Raw genomic sequence first — 20,214 nt, 5'->3', positions numbered from 1 at the left:
AACCCCCTAAAGTTTGTATCTTATGAGGCTTATAGCTGAGATTTGCCAAGAATTCAGAGAAGTCACATGATTTGTTTCTTAATATTTTTGTTAGATTTGCTGCAGGATCAAACGTATTGTATATACTAACATGAGATATACTTCAGTGTTTTAAAATATAACACTTGCTATATTTAAAACAAAAAAAGATTATAAATGTCTATAGTCTATACCCTATAACACAAAATTTAAAACTTCAAAATCAACCCATTGATAATTCACTAAGAACTCTTAATTTGTGAGTATGAAAAAAAGCTTAAAAAGTACATCACTTCTTGCATGTACGTGTGTGTGTGTGTTGGGGGATGAAATACCCTTATAAAATAGGAATATACGTAAATAGGCATAATTTAAACTAACAAAGAAGACAACTACAAAATTCAATAGTTTATTAAATTCTAAAGTAAGCTTATCAGATTCATAGACATGGTCTTTCTAGAGACATTTAATATGGATCCGATTTATACAATATACTAAAGTTCCTATGGACTAGGCAGCACTCACAGGTGAACACAAAACTAGAGGATGTTAGCAAAGCACTATCCTGAAACAACTACAAAACGAACATAGTCATCTGCTAAGTGCCATGGCATAAAAATGATTCGTAAATGTACACAAGTACATTTACAAATAGTGTATCCCTAGAAGTGACACACAACCAGAAAATGCTGTAGCCTCATCAGATGCATCCCAAACTTTGTAAAGGAAAAGCAGCAGTCAGCAGATCTATAAAAACAGAACTAGAAAAAAGCATTTTTCTGGAACTGTTAAAAGTGGCCTTTTTTTAAAAAGAATATTTTTATTTTTCCACAGAGAGGCAAATTTTAAACACATTTTTCCAGAAATAACTCAAAGCAGGTTATATAAAAATATATACCCAATGAACTTTAATGGGGGAAAAGTAGGAATAAACAATCAAAGACCAAAGGATTTGCCAACATGTGGTCAACTTTGGTGGAATAAGGTTTCCATTAGATGTTTTTTTTTTTTTTAAATCCTAACTAGTTTATTGGGTTGTTAACAGAACATAGGGTAGGGGTTTATTTACAGAGACTGGGCACCCCATAAGTAGTCTTTTCTTAAAAAAGTTATTTATTATTTTTATTTTATATGAATGTATGAATAAATTGCCCGCAGAGTGTGTAAGTGTGGCCATGTCACACAATGCTGTGGAGGTCAGAAGAAGGCATTAAATTTCCCTGGAATTGGAGTAAAGACAGTTGTTAGCCATCACGTAGGTGCTGATAATCAAACCCAGGTGCCCTGCAAGAGAAGCCAGTGCTCTTAACCACTGGGCCATGTCTCCAGTTTCTGAGAGAAAGTAGCCTGATTACGTACAGTAAACATCAGCTTATTTGAGAAGTAGCTCAAGATGAAACATAATCTGCAGCTACTTGGTGTTCTGACATCTCCATATACAGTTATCTAAGCCTTACTGCACACCTTAGATTCTTTTTTTTTTTAAATATATTTTTTAAATTTATTATTTTTATGTGTATGTGTATTGCCTGCATGTAGGTAAGTGCACCCGTGTCGTGCAATGCCTGTGGAGGACAGAAAAGACTGTCGGATACCCTGAAACTGGAGTTACGGACAGTTGTTAGCTGCCATGTGGGTGCTGGGATTCGAACCCAGGTCATCTGCAAGAACAGTCAGTGTTCTTAACCACTGAGCCATCTCTCCAGCCCCACACCTTAGATTCTTAGCTATTAAATTCCATACCTGTAGGAAGGCCTCCTTGAAAGAATTTCCCTTCGTTTTTGGGAATCAGTTACACTATCCACTGACTCCTGTGAATCTTCACTTTCTGCAATGGTTGAAATCTGAAAATAAAGCAGAACTTTACCTTGATAATCAAGTTTAGTTCCCATAAATGTTTAAGTCAAACACAAAAGAACTTATATATATATACCTTAAACATGCTTCAAGGTTTTTTTTTTTAAATGTGTATGACTGTTTTGTCTGCATATATTAAGAGCAATACATGTGTGCATGCCTGTGGAGGTCAGAAAAAAAGAGGGTACTAGATTCCCTGGAAGTGGAGTTGCAGAAGGTTGTTAGCTGCCATGTAGATGCTGGGAATTGAACCCAGCAGGACCCTCTGCAAGAGCAGTAAGTGCTTTTAACTGCTGAGCTCTCCCTCCAGCCCCATGATTCAGTTTATAATGGGAGACAACCACACCAATAATTCATCCCCTATGGACTAAGATGAAGTGAGGGAACACTAAACCAATTGTCCAGAAAATACCTGTCTTTAATTTTCCAAACACCAATCTTGAATATATCCCTATTGTCAGTTATTTCTTATAGCTGTTACAACAGAGTTGCCAACCCAAGTAAGATTTCTGACATGAGGGCAAGAATGAATGACTAAGTGGTTGGCCCTGAGCATAGTAACCATATTTTTCTGTAATTACTGTGCAAACACTTATATATCAACAGCTGTGCAAATAAAACCGGTGATTACTCGCCATATTACAGACTTGTTTCTAGTAAGTTAGTAAACGTCCTCTACTACATATAGATGTATTTCAAAGTTGGCATTCTACAATTTTTCTAAAGCAAAAATTCAAGGTAAAGAACTGTGTGTTTCTGTTAAGGGCCCTTGGACTAAAAAATGAAGATAGCAAATGAAAAAAGACTCTACATGGGAAAGGAGAAATTTATGTTGTACACGCTCACTTTAGAAAGAAATCAGTAATGCTCTAAAGTAATATACCTCATCCAAACTCTTTAAAGTAATAAGAAGTATAGTACAAACAACCTAAAAATCAGTGGGCAACAATTAGTAAGTCTAGAAATGATAAATACAAAGATGGATAAGGATAAATTTAACCTACTACCCTCAGAGGAGTAATAAAGTTACAGACTGCTCTCAAAGAATAGCAAAAAATATCCTATTTATCAGGAGCTGCTATGCCTAGTTCAGTCAACAGTCTCTGCACAAATGTTCTCATAGATAAAGAGCAGATCCGAAACTGGGAAAAAGCCTTAACAGAACATCATGAATTCAAGGGACAAAAAGTCTAAATTCAACGTGGGTACTACTACGACAAGTCGGTTTATCGTTATCAAACTTAGTCCCTTTTTGGCTTTCCCTTCTTTTTGACTCTTAGATATGATACACTTTATCCTTAGAATTGCCTTTTGGGGGCAGGGGGATGTTGGAGAATAAGAGTCTTGCTTTATAGCCCAGGTTGATCCCAAACACAACAATTCTCCCACCTCAACTTCTAAGTGCTGTGATTACAGGCATGTACCATTTCATGCCAGGCTCTTAATTATCTTTTAAGGACATACAGTGATTTAAGAACACCCCCATTTCTTTAGTGAAACTCACTAGAACAAGCTATATAAGCTGATCACATAATGAACTTGAAGATGTACCTCAGTTGGTACAGAGATTGCTTAGCATTAACAAAACCCTGGGTTTGTTCTCCAGTACCATATAAAACTGGATATGATGGCTTATGCCAGTAATCCTGGCACTGGGGAGGTGGAGGCCATAGGATCAGGAGCTCAAGGTCATCTATGCCATACAAGGAGTGAAAGCCAGCTTTTGGCTACATGAGACCGTATTCTTAAAAACCAACCAAACCAGAACAAACAAAAAGCAAACAACAAAATCCTAAAATACATAAACTAAGCACAGATTGGTTTTGAAATGAAATACTGCTGTTTTAGTTTAGCTCTGTTCCCCACACCAAACTCTGTGAATTTAGTTGCTCTTTTCTAATACAAGATTTTGTGTCAATTCAGACAGAAAAAATTAATATTACTAATGATTCTACCTTTTTTTTTTTTTTTTTTTTTTTTTTTTTTTTGTCTTTTTGAGACAGGGTCTCCCTATGGCCCTAGCTGGCCTGAAACTCACAGAGATCCGCCTGCCTCTACTTCCTGAGTGCTGGGATTAAAGGCATGTAGGTAGCATCATGCCCAGTTATGATTCTACCTTCTTAATGTACAGGAAATCAGACTACTCAATACCACAGAATGAATTTGATATTTCTTCTTCAGGAATATATTTAGGGAGAACTATGAAACCCAAATCTTATGAATGGTCTAAAACAAGAAAACAAAATTACACTGCTATAACATGCACTAACACCAAGAGAGAAGCCTGTATCATCTTAAACCTATGGACTCGAATGATTATGATGTCTCAGTTAGAAAAGGCATAGCCACCTGCTCTGTACTGTGGGGGGGGGCAGGTGCGGGGATATGCTATGCATGTGTGGGGTCTAGGAATATATGGGCAATCTCTATTATCTTTCAATTTTGCTGTGAAACTAAACCTGTTCTTTAAAAATGAAATCTTAAAAAGAAAATCATCCTGGATCCATGTTTTTGACACTAATATAAAAAGTCAAAATCCAATATACAATTATAGTCAGTATATAACAAATTAAAACTAATCATAAAAAAATTAAAACCCAACTAGAGTTTTCACAAATTACCACATTCTAGTAACAGAACTCCTCCTCTGGTCCTCACACCTCCTGCCATGTTTCTTAATTTCTTCCTGAGTTTTTCAAATAGGTCTCTCATTTTGGCCACTTGTAACAGTCAAGACATTTTCAAACTCATACCTCTTGTCTATATAAAGGGGATAATTCTTTATTTTTATCATTTGAAATTTTAAAAAAATTATTTATTTTTTACACCCACTTCCGAGATAGCACCCTCCCAGAGCCCCCCCCCCCCACTAGAGCCCTTATACTCTGATATCCCTGCTACTGTCTGCTGTGTTGTCGGCACCTCCAGCCATTCCCCACTATGTGCCCTTCTGGTGAATCTAGTCAGCCTATCTAGAGGTCTTTGTTTTAGGAAGGTCAGCTGTTCCTCATCTAGCAGCAATCAGTTGTCAATATTCCTCTGGATAAGACGGGGGTCTGCTGTTCATTTTCCCAGTTCTACGCTGGGTTACTATCTGGGAATCCTTTTGGCCACCCTGGCCAACAACTCAAAAGAAGGGATCGCCAGTCCGGCATTGTTGCTTCTTATGTAGCCTTTTGCTATACATATGGACTCTTATGTAATGGACTTGAACCAGTGTCCAGTCTATAAAGAGGAGGGTCAACACAGAGGAATCATTTCCTCCATGCTTCCAAGCGAAGCCAACCATGGTCGAGCAGGACCTTTGACTTATCTTCACATAGGCGAAACTGGTAAAAGAAAGGACCCAAGCCCATATGACCCCTGAGGAACAGATCCTCAAATGACCTTAAGAGTAAAAATAAATCAGTTTACCCGGACCAACTGTATGGCCTTACTTACCCAAAAAGGATAAGATTCCAATATGGCAGAAGAGCCATGGCAGAAGGCAGGTGTGTACAGAAAGTTGATCATTTGTAAATTTAAGCAGGCACAGGAAGGAGAGGGAGAGGGAGAGGGAGAGGGAGAGAGAGAGAGAGAGAGAGAGAGAGAGAGAGAGAGAGAGAAAGCCATGTGTGTGTAGGTGCATGCAAGGGCTCAGAAGAAGGCATTAGATCCCTGGAACAGGAGTGAGTGGCCTGACATGGATGCTGGGATCCAAACTCGGGTCTTATGGAAGAGCAACAAGTGCTCTTCACCATTGAGCCACGCTCTAGCCTAGATTTTGAAATTTTAAATAACTATACAATGACCAGAAATAAATCAAACAAATGATAAAACTATATAATCCTCTGGAAACTTAAGCACTTTCTTTGGTTTGGGTTATGACTCCTGGTTTAGATAACTTTTTACTACTGGATCAAAAAAGCTTAGTAAAAGCCTAGAATATTGATCTTGAAACTTGATTTGCAGATTTCCCTTATAAGTAAGAAAATTTTACATGGGCATATATATTTCTTATTTGTAAATTATAAGTGTTACTTATAATAAAAGAGTTCCTAGGATAAGGATATTTCTTATAGAATTATTTAAGTTTTCACTAACAGTGAAAATGATGTGAATAAATATGCTTCATTAGAAAAAAAAAAAACTGCCAGGCGTAGTGGCGCACACCTTTAATCCCAGCACTTGGGAGGCAGAGGCAGGAGAATCTTTGTGAGTTTGAGGCCAGCCTGGTCTACATAGTGAGTTCCAGGACAGCTGGGGCTACAAGAAGACCCTGTCTCAAAAATACAAAAAAAAAAAAAAAAAAAAAAAATCTTGCTGGGCATGGTGGCACACGCCTTAAATCCCAGCACTTGGGAGGCAGAGGCAGGTGTGTTTCTGTGAGTTCAAGGCCAGCCTGGTCTACATAGTGAGTTCCAGACCAGCTGGGGCTACAGGGAGACCCTGTCTCAAAAAGACCAAAACAAACATCAAACAAATAAAAAATATCTTTTTACAGATGAAGAGGACGACGATGAGGATGAGGAAGAATTAACAAAACTAAGTGTCTTGTAGGTTGTGCTTACAAAATAAACCATGTTTTCATTATCATCTTCCAATACGGTAAGTTATTGATAAGATTTACCCAATGTATTAGATCCTTGGATCTAAGATGGTTACTGCATGCTATCAAGAAGGCATTACATTTAAATTAGGGTCTTACCAAGTAGCCACAGCTGGCTTGGAACTCATTATGTAGACCGTGCTGATCTTGAACTCATAGAGATCTGCCTACCTCTGCTTCCTGAGTGCTGGGATTAAAGGTATGCACTATCATGCTCAGCCAATTTCATGTTTTTAACAAGTTCAATATGTACTGAAATTAAGACCTGTGAAGCAATTTAGAAAATTCTAAGGTTTAAAATGTATAGATTTGAATTTTTAGAGAAGATTAAAAAAAAAAATATTGTTTACTGTGGAAAAAAAAAAGCTAAGGGAACATTTTGCAAATGTTCTTCCCATAGCCTAAGTTTCTTCCAAAAAGTAGCTACTCTGTCATATGTGGCTAAAGTATTTTTTCCCACAAGGGATAGTTCAGATAAAAAATAAAAATCCCCCCTCCCCCCAAAACTCATCTATTAGGTAAAATACCCCTTCAAAGTCCTTGTTCTCCACCATTAAAAAGATAGAAACTTTGGAATACTTAAGTTAAAAACAAAAAACAACTTCCTCTTCCTCAACCCCACTATCATCCTTAAGTTAGATGCTTAAACGCTTTTCTACATAATGACCATAGAACCTCTATGCTATATAAGATTTTTATTGCCGTCCCCATAGTACAAAGTATTAAAAAGACTCTCAAAACTCTGATCTCCAACCACTCTTCTCCTTGTTTACTTTATTTCAGCAGCCAGGATTATCTTGCTATTCCTTGAAATTCCAAGCATACTTATTTCCAAATCACTGGATTGTTTGTATCATCAGCTTGGTTTAGCTGTTTTCACTGCCTTCTGTTTTCTATTCACTGTGTTCACCAACCACCTTAACATAAATTAGAGCACCCTTCCCTTTGCATCCTTGGCTACCCTTTCCCCTGTTTTATTAACTCTCCAGCACTGATCCTCACCTGACATATTTTATTTTTTCATAGTCTGTCTCTCTTCACTCAAATGTGATCTTCGTGAGAACAGAGATGTATTGTTTGTTCACTGCTGTCTTTGATAGAACCTAGAACAATGACTGGCACATAGCATGTGATCAATAAACATTTGTTGAAGAAATGGACGTAATAATTTAAAGTAATAAAATCCATAAATTCTGACTGGCACATTTAGACTGCACTATATTGAAATGTGGTCAAACAGATAAAAGTGAGGGTGCTATTCACTGTCAACCCTGTTTACACTGTGTAACCATTATTTTTGCGAGAGTTTCCACATACTCTGTGAGATGTGATTTATACACATATATAAGAATAAAGTTAGGGCACCAAAGTCAAGCTGTACACAAAATATTAACACAGCTTAGTTTCTTGCTAGATTAAAATATACAAACAGAAGTTCTAATATCTTATTCTCCCATTAAGAAACATATGTCTTGTACAGAAACTTTGCTACATAATACGAATATTCTCCTATTGAGCGACACTTCCATTCCTTCTTTGATAACTTATTTTGTTATATACTCCTCCCAGTTATTAACACGAATCACTTGCTAGCTAGCTAAAGTGACCATTAAAGTTTAACAGATTCTCCATAGTTTAGGGTTTTAAAAAAATATGTATGAGTATACACATACCCTCACACACACATTTACATCTCCATATAGTCTAGGTTTCAAGAAGTCCAACTTTTCTTTTCCAAGTATGTATATTTTAAATTATAAACACAGCTCAGTGCATGAAAAATGAATTCTTGAAAAGAGGAATACATATTTCTATAGAAGTTAAGGTCATATACTCCCCAGGTTTAAATTATGGTGCCCCTAAAATAAAGATTAGAATTAGGAATGCAACAACAAACATCACATTTTCTACCTAAAAACTGTAATATTTATAGCATAATTTTATTTTTTTAATAGAAAAACCTTCTGTAAGTGAAAAACAGAAAGTAAGGGTTAACATTAACATGTTCAAGGTCACCTGACTCATTACTATCCAAAGTGGCTCTGAAATATACATCTCCTGACAGCAGGCCAAGTTCTTTCCACTATTATCAAGACGAGGGTTTAAGTGTGGAATTAGTAATGAGATAGTACAGAGAAAGGTAAGAAAGCATTCAGTGAAATTAAAACTAAGTCAACAGACTAACTCTCATCATTGTGATCTCTCAGAAATAGGCTTGTATTTGAATAATACTGTCTGTCACCTACTTGTTAGCAAAGTCCACTGCCCATATCCTCAGGAAATTCACACAACAGAAGATTTCACATGAAAACATTTTTCTACGCCCTACTTAAGCATCAAAGCAAACAAAACACACAAGGAAAGAAAGTAGAAGAGGTAACAGCAGCTCAATAGCTCAGCATAATAAAGCTGACAAAACCTGCTATGTCATTTAATGATAGTAATAGAATGCTTCCAGGACAAAGGGGGCACCTCTCTCCTTTGCAAATACCAGTCAGTTCTGCCTCTCATGCTCAAGAAAAATACAATAGCTTTCATCTAGAAGAAAACAACCAAGGCTGATGAAGAGAAATCAAAGGTACACCATGTAATAAAAAGTTGAAGAAAAAAAAACGGGTTTGCTGAGTCTAGAAATTTTCTTACACGTAGGAAAAGTGTGGGGAAAGAAGGGAGAGGAAGCAGTTTGACAGAGTATTAGATTTGCTAATCTACTTTTGAGGAAAAAACCAGGATCATCAGGTCAATTTTAAGAAAGGCATCTTTTATCTAAGTACACAAGAATAGTTCAGCAATTAGGATTCACCCTAATTGTACATAGACTGCTTCAGGAGGTAAAGCTCCCTTTATCTCAAAGTGTCTATACAATCCTGGACTACCAGCTGAAGGAGCAATGTTATACAGAGGAATTCAGCAATAGACCAAGGGGAAGTAGGTTACAATCAAATGACCTCTTAGGCTTTGACTCAAACCTTGAAATTTCATGTTTATACAGTAGGACAAAGATAGAAAGAATTTCTCACCTTCCTTTCTAAAAATAGTTCTCTTCAAATCTACGACCTAGGACTCACCTGTGTTCCGGAGAAAAGTCTTTTTAAGTCCTTACAGGAAGACTGTGAAGCAAAAAATATGAAATGGGAGGCTGGGGTTATGGCCTACTTTCACGAATGTTCAGATTTTTTTTTTTCTTCAATCACTTGAATTGCAAAGATCTACACTGATCTTGGGTCCCTGACTTAAGCAGTCTCCTTCAGAAGTCTAGAGTTGCCTTTATTTTCTTTTACTCCAAAGGAACAAACTCTCCAAAGACTTAAATATCATGTGTAATATAATCAATGATTCTGATGATGTACCTTCTGAATATATAATTTCAAAGTTATACACTGTAACTGAAAGCTCTAAACACAGCCAATATTATGTTTTATGTGATCTCTAAGTCAAAACAATATCTCATGTTGTATGTGACCTCTAAATCAAAATAATTTTTATTATTTTTCCCCCCACACAAATGTAGGTTTACAAAACAATGATAAAGTAATTAATTTTGTAAGTTAAATTTTCCTTAACAGAGGTACATCAGTCTTATAGTCTCTGCCAAACATTTTCATTTTACCCCATATATTTAATTACTTATCATTGCTACAGAATTTTTTTTTTCTTCTATAGCTTAAGAAAAAGTAATTTTCTTTGGGTCTGCTCTTGCTAGATATACATAAGTATACAGATACAACACAGTATTTTACTATGAAATAAACTCTGAACTAGATGTGCCCTTATTTTTAGTATTAATGAAAAGAGACAGAAATGGTTATAAGCAAGTTATTAAAGTATATGTAGAACTTTTTATACACATACCTGAACTGTTTGGACTTGTGGAGACTGAATAACTGATGGCTGGGCCGCCTGAATAACTCCATGGACTTGAACTGTCTGCCCATTGGGCAGTTGTACTAAAGTTACAGTGGGAGCAGATGATGTTGCATGAGCTGCTGGCATGGATACCTAAAATGTTGAACATGGAAAACAATTACTATCACAGTTACCTCTATGGGACTACTGAGGGTCAATATGAAGTAACTTTTTATAAGCAAAAAAAAAAAAAGACCTTTTTGTTAAATAAGTATTTCACCAATGTCAAAGAATCCAGTAACAATATTCCTAAAAAAATTAAACCCTGTATATCCTCCTCCTGTTTATTTTTCAGCTGTTCCCAAAAGATAGAAACAAGACAGTTAATTTAAGTAATATCAAAATATGTAACCCAGTCACTCTCTGAGTGCTAAGGGTCACTTTATTTTTATGGTGCTTTACATTTCCCCTCCTGCTTTTATATCCATTTTTTTTTTTTTTATTGGTCTTTGACAGGGTCTCTCTAGTCAGCCTGCCTGGAAGTCATGATGTAAACCAGGGTGACCTGAGAGATCCATCTGCCTCTGCCATCTGAGGAAGTGCTGGGATTAAAGGTGCACACCACCACACTGGCGTTCTCACTTTTTTTTTCTTAAAAAAAAAAAGAATTTAAGACTGAATAATAAGGATTATCTTCACTTTAAAGACAAAAATGTATAAAGAGATTAATTTCTCCAAGTTCAACAACAGATAAGCTGCCTTTAGAGAAGCACAAATGTCTTGAGTACCATGTATTAAAGCCATGTTTTAAAATCTTAGTGTCTCAAACTTGGGCAAAATGGACTTACTAAATTTAAGACAATACACATTTTAAAATAAGCAGCTTAGTTTTCTAGTTTAGACTAATTATAAGCATGTCTTTTCATTACTGGGCAAATATTTCTATACATTATAACACATTTTCAATTCCTCCCCACAAAACTCACTCAACTGGTAACAGATGGTATTTAAGAATTTGTTTTCAGTTTGAATGGATAAAGGAGCAAAGGTGAAAGAAACCCATTTTCTCTTGAAGCACAAGGAAGCAATTTTAATGAGTCAATATTCAAGTTCCTTAAACCCTATGTATCTATCAGATAGCAGTTATTGTTCCTATGCCCCGACACATTCAAGATAGGATTTTTATTGCTCATTTAGTAACAGCTACCAGAATCCTTGTAACCAGGAACAATGTTAGAACTAAAACCACAGTATTGAGAAAGACATAGGTCCCTGACCTCAAAGAACTTACTGATGTGTGTTTATAAGGAATGTGGGAAACACATGCATCACTATTTGATGTAGGAAATGAGAGAGAGTAACAAACGATCCCAAAGGAAAATGATGTAGTCACAAAATCCTCTACACGTTATGCTACATTTAAAAAACTTGCATTTTAGCCAGGCAGAGTGGCTCATGCTTATAATGTCAGTACTGAGGAGTCCGAGGCAGGAGAATTTCCATGAGTTCAAGGCCAGCCTGAGCTTCAGCGTAAGACCTTGGGTTAAAAGATTAAAAAAAGACTTGCTTTTTTTTTTTTTTTTTAACCATGAGAATACCAGAGGAACTGCTGAAGGGCTTGTGCGAGGTTTGCATTTTAGATAGATCCCTTTAATGGCTGAATGGTGGACATAATACACTTCAGGGGGAAAGACCTGGAGGTGAAGAGACCATGAGAAAGTTTATGCAGTAGTTAAGATGATATGATGAAGGCCAGAAACAGGGGAGAAGTGATTTATGAAATCTAGAGATTCAATCAAAGATGAAAAAAAAAATGGGTAAACTTATGTCATATGAAATGGAGAATGAAGGAAGGGTAAGGTCTGGAGTAGTTGGGGCAATGGTAGGAGGTGAGAGAAATGGATGTGAATTTGCAGACTTATGCAGCAATCAGATACTTCACTGAAGCTTGGGGAAAAGCTCTCAACTGAAGACAGTACCTTGCGCACATATTTAAACTACGAGTTTCCCTTTTTATTTTTTGGTAGCTATAAAACCCTTCTTTATTAGTCATACTCTCTATAGACACTTTAAGTTTCCTTTAGTTTTATCTGAGTCTCTAAATGTCATCCTGGGACTATCTGCAGAGTCACATAGGGTAGGGTATCTGAGAGGAACCCAAGAAAATTTCCCCTTCAAGTTTGAAAGGCTCAGCCCTAGGTTATTTTGAGTGGAATATCTCATTGGAATTCCATACGAAAGCTGTTCTATTATTTGAGGCAATTATAGTATCCCTTTCCATGCATCCTCTATGGGTAAATATAACAAGCTACCACAGTAATTCCTTTTTTACCCTAGTCATTCTTAATCACAGCTCCTGGTATTTAAGTATTAAATAGAGTAAAAGCCTCTCCCTCCCGTCTGTGTTGACATACACTTCTATCAGAGGTATCCAATCTTTTGACATTGTGACACTGACATCTTCAAGTATCTGTGCTACATTCATAGCTATGCCAGGAAGCAAGTGGCCAGTCGCAGGTGCACATACCTGACAGATGTTTTTCTTTTTTTTTTTTTTTTGCTTTTTGATACAAGGTCTCCCTGTAGCCCCACCTAGCCTGGAACTTACTGTGCAGACCAGGCTGGCCTTGAATTCACAAAGATCCACCTGCCTCTGCTGGATTAAAGGTGTGGGCCACCACGCCTGGCTATGACAGATGTTTCTTAAGTTACAGAGATGCATTAGATTTTTACAACACACTATCATGGAATTTATTTTTTTAATATTTTATTAATTTTATGTGTATTGCCTACATGTATGTAAGCGCACCTGTATCATGCCTGGGGATGCCTGGGGAGGTCAGAACAGGGCATTGGATCCCCTAGAACCGGAGTTACAAATGACTGTCAGCTACCATATAGGTACCAGGAACTGAACCCAGGTCCTCTGAAAGAGCAGTCAGTGCTCTTAACCGCTGAACCATCTCTCTAGCCCCAGAACCTACCTTTTAAATCTTTAAATCTATTATAAATATTTTTCACACTCTTAATGGTTTTAATAAGGCTTCATAATAGGAAAAGGTTTATAAATGATTCAATAAAGTCTCTGTACTGAAATGTATTAAAATTTTACATTCACAACTGGATATGGTGGTAATATGTTAGTAATCCCAGCACTCAGGAAGCTGAGGCAGATTACCAAGTGTGAGAGCAGGTTGTGCTACACAAAAAAATTCTAGTCCAACCAGGGATACATAGTGAGACCCTGTCTTAAAAAACAAAAATTATACATAGTCAAAACCAAGGAGGTTTTTTTTAAACTTTAAATTCTAAAAGTTAACTAAGATATATTTTGTTTCTTCCTTTACTAGACTGAATTTCTTTCCTATTCATTGACCAAATCACAATCATCTTACAGTAGTTTAACAATGTTTTCCTAATACTTTAATTGGCCTTAAAATATATCTGAAATCAGAATCAACAGGAACTTCTATCAAAATGTATGATACACACTCCTCCAAGGCTCAGGGAACAATGCAGAAGAGGAGGCAGAAAGAATTCAAGAGCCAGAGGATGGAGAGGAGTGTGTGAAACTCTGGACGTGACACTACTGTTGCACACATGAATTCACAGCAGCCATAGTAATGCACACAAGATGGGGTCCATTACCATTCCATCATGGATGGGGGCAGGGCTTCATGAACTACCTGAGGAAATATTAGCAGTTAAATGGTTGCTGGGAGAGGGTGAGTCATCTTCTTCAGGGTAAAGCTGCTGCCAAGTTGTCCATACTCTAGTAACTTCCACTTATGCTCATACAAGTAATCCTAAACTCAGTCAAAAACCAAACCAAAAAACAAAAGAGTCTGAAACCCACAAAAGTAGAAAGGAGTCTTGTTGGAAAGTGTTCAATAGGAATGGGAAACAGCAACAGGATGAAAATGACCCATATACAAGTATTAAACTGTCAAAGAATAGTTTTAAAAAGTATATTTGTTAAGGAAATTGGATGAACAAATACAAAAAGACAACTGTAACTGAGAAAAAAAAATGAAATAAAAAAATAAAAATATAAACAAGAAGAGGTAACAGTTTTCCTAAAATTCAAATCTGACCATGCACTCTACTTTTAAGTCTGCACGTTAGAGGGCGGCTTGATAAACTGAACATGTGAATATAATTTTGTTTCCCTCTAAATCCCAAATTATACTTCATGAAATTAACTTCATTTAAAAAATATTTTATTATTTTCATTTTCTGTGTATAAATGTAGTGCCTACATGTATGTAAGTGCACGCGTGTTATGCAATGCCGGCAGAGGTTAGAAGAGGGTGTCAGATCCCCTGGAACTGAAGTTACAGAGGATTGTTATTCACCATGAATGCTGGAAACTGAACCCAGATCCTCTTGCAAGAGCAGCCAGTGCTCTGAACAGCTGAGCCATCTCTCCAGTCCTTGACTTCATTTCATACACATGATCACACAAATTTGAAGAATGGGAAAGGAGGCAATAGAGTTTTAGAGTCTGGAGAGCAGATGGGAGAATGTTTAGCAAAGTGAGAAGACAGATGGCCAAATCACGGAGGAAGGGAAAGCCTGACTTGCACCACAGAAATCCAGAGGCTCAGGATCTCCAACACTCTAAAAAATAAATGAAAAGACTAGTTGAAAGCTCCTGAAGAGCAAATGAATCCCTTCCTCAGCCCCTGTGGAAGAAAACTCTGCCTCACTCTGAGAGAAAAATGGAGATTTAGAATTCTATGGATAATGGGCCTTAACTGCCCAACACCAGGCATTACTGAAAGTGGCTATTATATTCTATTTGGCCCTGTTTTCTCCCTTGGCTTCCAGGCCTTTCCCATAGAAAGAGGACTAGTGAAGCCATGGGGGACCTGATCAACTTCAAGGGGAAGAATCAAGACATTGACAACAGGACCACAACTGAAATTCACAGTTCAGAGCTGCTGAGTACCGAACACGTCCACAAAGCTTCCAATGTAGCTCCTTAGTCATTTACGTCTGCTTATGAATCATCTCATGTGTTAAGTACACACTCTACCACTAAGCTGCAATCCTACCTCCTAAGCTTCCCCCACTTAAAACAAATACTTTATTTTATGTGCATCAGTATATTGCCTATGTATATAAATGCACCCCTGTCGTACAGTCTTCACAGAGGTCAGAAGAGGGCATTACATCTCCTGGAACTGAACTTAAAGAGGTTGTTAGCTACCATGTGGGTGCTGGGAATTGAACCCAGGTCCTCTGCAAGAGCAACCAGTGCTCTTAACCTCTGAGCCATCTCTCCAGCCCCCACCTCCGCTTTTTTATTTTTTTAAATTACTTTTATTTTGTGTATGAGTGTTTTGCCTGCATGTGTAAGTATACCCGTGTTGTGCAATGTTCACAGAGGCCAGACGAGGGTGCCAGATCTCCTGGAACTGGAGTTACAGGACAGCTGTTAGCCTATATGTGGTTGCTGGGAACTGAACCCAGGTCTCTCTGTAAGAGCAACCAGTGCTCTTTACAGCTGAGGCACCTCTCTAGCCCACCCCCTCTACTTTTTTTTGGAGGGGGGAGGGATCTTTTTGAGACAGGGTCTCCCTGTAGCCCCAGCTGGCCTGGAACTCACTATATAGACCAGGCTAGCCTCGAACTCACTATATACACCAGGCTAGCCTCGAACTCACAGAGATCCACCTGCCTCTGCCTCTCAAGTGCTGGGATTAAAGGCATGCAACACCATGCCTGGCCCTACCTCCACTTTTAAAATGACAACCACAGATCAAGAATTTGGAAAAAAACTTCTAATCTGAAAGGAGAACAAAACAAATGGAAACAGGGATGGAAAGGTATATGGAAGAAAAAATAAATGTGAGAGAAAAAGAAACTTGACACCCCCCGCACCAACACCAAAAACCAAAAAACCTATTTATCAAAGATACAATATTGCCTTATGAAACATAGGCTACTATTAAGATACCCAAGTACTTCCCAGGGAACAAACGTTACTCCTGGAAAGATGACAGTAGAAATAAAAAATTCAACACGTAGCTTGGAATATGTTGGATAATCTCCTAGAAAGCAAAACAAAAAAGATGAAAAAACACCAAATAAAAGGTGAGAAAAAAATGAAGAAAAAACAAAACAAAAAAGTCCCAGAGGTGTAACATCTTAGGATCCTAGGAAGAAATGAAAAAATCCACCCACCATCTAATTCAAATACAGTCCCCAAAGTGAAGATGTGTTTCCACTATAAAAGGCCAATGACTATAGAGAATAAAAATTACTCCAACTTACTAATGGTCATGCTATTTAGAGGCATAAGAAATCAATTCAGTCTTCTTCAAATTTTTAAAGGCTACTAGAAGGATAAGTTGACTGTGGAACAACAACAAAAAACAAATTCAAAAGAAAGTCTCCTTACCAAGAACTCTTTACCCAGCTCATCTTTCTTTCTCAAGATGACAGTAGCTATGTGTTCTAGTCTATCAAGAACACAAATTCCATAAGAAAAAGTCATTAGAAAGAATAGAAAGAATTCCCAAGATGACTCCATATAGTCAACTCAGGGGACAACCAGGCCAGAAAGAACACGGTAGCTGGAAACAGAAGATATGTTGAGGGTTGTCATTAAGGTATCTGCCAGGCTGAGTATTCATTCGGATGGGCTCAGATTTCTCTCCATGCTTGTTATGCTGAGCCTGTATTAATGAAGCCTTGCCTCATCTAGTACATTCACTTATCTCTAAGTATATCTGGCTTTAGAGTACTCATGAGAGGTGGAGGGGAAGCCCTGTGCTCTCAGAAGAAAACAGGGCAGCCTACTCTTTCTGACTATATTCCTGCTGGAGCTCCAGTATCTGACTTGCATTTTAACTCAGCCAGACAACTTCCACCCCCATCCCAGCTGTGATAAGCCCTGTATTTCCCAAGACTCACTCTTGCTAAGCAACTTCCCTTGGAGATTTTAAACTCTTGGGGAAACCGAAGCTAGACAAAGCAGAGCTTCTGCCAGGTTTATTTTCCTCTGGGAGCCTTCATCTTAAAGAAGAAATACCACATTTTTAACAGTAGCAGGTTTCTCTTTCTTATTTGGTTTTTATATTAAACATCATTTTCACTCATATCCAGGCAAAGAATTGTTCATAAAGGAAAAACAGAGGAGAGAAAAAGTAAGAACAAGAATAGATACCCTTAAGGACAGGATATTTAAGACAAAGACAAAATGAAAGGGTATTTAAAATATACAGAAAAAAAAAAACAAAAACAAAACCCTGCTATCATCCTTAAAATTTATTTGCACATCAATTTATTTGCTTATTTTACTTTTTAGTGTAAACATATATAAACTTAGGCTTTCAATTTATCTATACCTCCAGGTCCTAAAATAAGTATCTATGGTATTTAAAAAGACAGTTGTCATAATCAAAGTTTTATTGCCTTGAGAGGGCCATTTATATGTTAGTAAAAAAAGTAATTACTTCTGAATCATGTCATGATATGTACTATATTAATGTTTAATGATGCATTTTACTAATATGTTACTGAATACTATCATTTCTAAACAAGCTAAGAGTGACTAGGAATACTGATAGTCTAAGAAAATTTCTACTTATTCTATGTATATCCTTGTTATTAAAAACTAAAGTCTCTTGGAAACATATTGCTCTTGGAAGAGACACAGCTTGGAATCTCTCCATGTATTTTATACCTGGGCTAATGTGGCAATCTGTGGCTGGGCTTGAACTGTCATTTGTTGATTTTCAGCTTCTGTTACAGCAGCATCTCCACTCTGCTGGTTCTCTGCTCCAGATTCCATGGTCATTTAGTTACCTACAATAATATGGAAGAGCGTTACAAGCACTACAGTGCTTTGTACTTTCGTGACTTTAAAGGCAAATTTCAAGTTATAAATAGTTATGTGTGGTGGTTAGGTCAGTAAATGCACTTAGAAATCTAGTTAGAACAGAATGCAGCTGGCGTTCTACCCCCCTAGTCCAATCTGCTGAGCTATAAATCCTAGTACCTTCAAAAAACAATATAACAAGATTTCCATCCAAACTCTTCCTTTGGATGGAAATAAGTCTGTGAGACACTACCCTTCCATCACCCCCTTATACTTCCTCCCATAAGGGGGAAGAAGCAGAGAAATTAATAGCTACTTCCAACAGACTATGGAGGTAAAATAGAATATTCTTCCAGTAGAACATGGAGGTAAAAAAATAAAATAAACAATCAGAGCCTAATTAGAGGTTCCAAATATGGAGACAATCATGGGGTTCCAGCTCCTTACCCACATGTAGAGTGCAACATAACACTACACACATGCATATACAAAGAGAAACAAAATACCTTTCTATGTGTTTAATTATAAAACCCTGAGTAAGCTAGTAAAGACTTTCGAGACCCTGTTCTAAGAGTTTTGCATATTTGTGGAGTGATCTGGCATCCTATGCAGCAACAATCAGTGGGGAGCAGGTACTAGAAACAGCAGTTCTATGGAGATTAGGCAATTTTCAGACAACTGGGGAGGCAATCCTCTCTAAAAGACTATTTTAAAAAGAGAATGTTTCTAGTGTCCCACTTGTCATTCAGTGCCTACATACTACCGACAAAAGTGAATCTTCCCTGAGGGACTATCTATAGTCACCCCACACATAAAAGAAAAATCTCCATATAACTCTAAAATTGATAACCAAAACTGACACTCATCCTTATGTGAACATTGTATACTGTCACAATGCATTAAATATTTAACATCTCACTATTTATAACAGTTAAAATAATGTGAAAATAGCTCTGTGGAAATTAATATTAAAAATTTAGAAATACTAGAATGTATAAAAACATGAAAAAGTAAAAGATCAACAGACTTGACAACATCATTATTTAAAATAGTCATAAAGCGCTCAAGACATTTGGAGAAATAACTGCCACAAAAAGCACAATAATATCCGAAGTACAAAACAACTACTAATCAATATGAAACTTTCAATTTTCAGTTCACAAAGATACAGTTCAAGGGTATTCATTGTAGAATTCGTTTTATAATACCATAAAACTAAAAACATCACCATCAGGAGGACCAATAGAGGAGTTATTATAGTTACAAAAATTGTTATGAAATCCCGTTTATGTTTTAAACAGCTAGTAAAACACTGGACGCAGAGGGGTGTCCACGGAACAGGTGTGAGGAGTTAGACACTAAGCTGAAATGGCAGCTCTGAACTGGCACAGGACGGAGTGCACTTACAGGATGATGGCTCCACTCCATACTCTCTTCATGTATTTCAATTTCAGTACTGGTTGGGGATTTTTCCTTCCAGGGATCATAGACTCAAGATCATTTGTATAATTTAAGGGGAAAAAAGCACTTTAATATCAGAAGTCATATATAACATTTTTGAGCAGATAATCAAAACTATACTTCTGTTGTGGATTATGACCTACCAATGACATTTCCTCAAATCCCAGATAATTACCATTTTTGCTTAAATTTTATCTGAACTGTTTAGCCTATATTTCCAAACAGGAAAAGCTTAAATTTTTTTAAAAATTATTTTTATTTTATGTGTATGTGTGTATTGCTTGCATGTATGTAAGTGCACCTGTGCTGTGCAATGCCCGTGGAGGACCAAAGAAGCCAATGGATGCCCTGGAACTGAATTTAGAGATAGTTGTTAGCTGCCATGCAGGTGCTGGGATTTGAACCCAGGTCTTCTGCAAGAACAGCCAGTGCTCTTCACTGCTGAGCTATCTCTCCAGCCCCAAGGAAAATCTTATAAAAAACTCAAATAACTTGGTTATTATCACTTGTGAAAACTTACTAAACTATCATACCAAGTATACTTACAATCTGTACTCTTTACAAGGTTAAAAAAGGGGCAGAGCTTGGGAAAGAGTATGAATATGAAATTCTCAAA

General features: G+C 37.1%; 1 protein-coding gene across 5 annotated transcripts in view; it reads right to left on the bottom strand.

The window, feature by feature from the left end:
• The window catches only part of Creb1 (cAMP responsive element binding protein 1), a 63,171-nt gene that overhangs the window by 26,403 nt on the left and 16,554 nt on the right, over nucleotides 1–20,214 (bottom strand). For 2 of the 5 annotated variants that reach the window (XM_008846191.3, XM_017801389.2), the window contains exons 2-4: nucleotides 18,003–18,124; nucleotides 10,316–10,462; nucleotides 1,762–1,862 (exon numbers count right to left, since the gene is read on the bottom strand). In XM_008846191.3, coding sequence (XP_008844413.1) covers nucleotides 1,762–1,862; nucleotides 10,316–10,462; nucleotides 18,003–18,116 — 362 coding nt within the window. In that variant the 5' untranslated portion in view covers nucleotides 18,117–18,124. Of the gene's footprint in view, nucleotides 1–1,761; nucleotides 1,863–9,531; nucleotides 9,574–10,315; nucleotides 10,463–18,002; nucleotides 18,125–20,214 lie in introns of all 5 variants that reach the window. The other 3 variants (XM_008846190.3, XM_008846192.3, XM_008846193.3) reach the window with 3 other exon arrangements.

Source organism: Nannospalax galili, unplaced genomic scaffold (assembly GCF_000622305.1).
Source record: "Nannospalax galili isolate Female #2095 unplaced genomic scaffold, S.galili_v1.0 scaffold281, whole genome shotgun sequence".
NCBI lineage: Eukaryota > Metazoa > Chordata > Mammalia > Rodentia > Spalacidae > Nannospalax > Nannospalax galili.
This window is presented reverse-complemented; position numbering and strand designations above follow the sequence as displayed.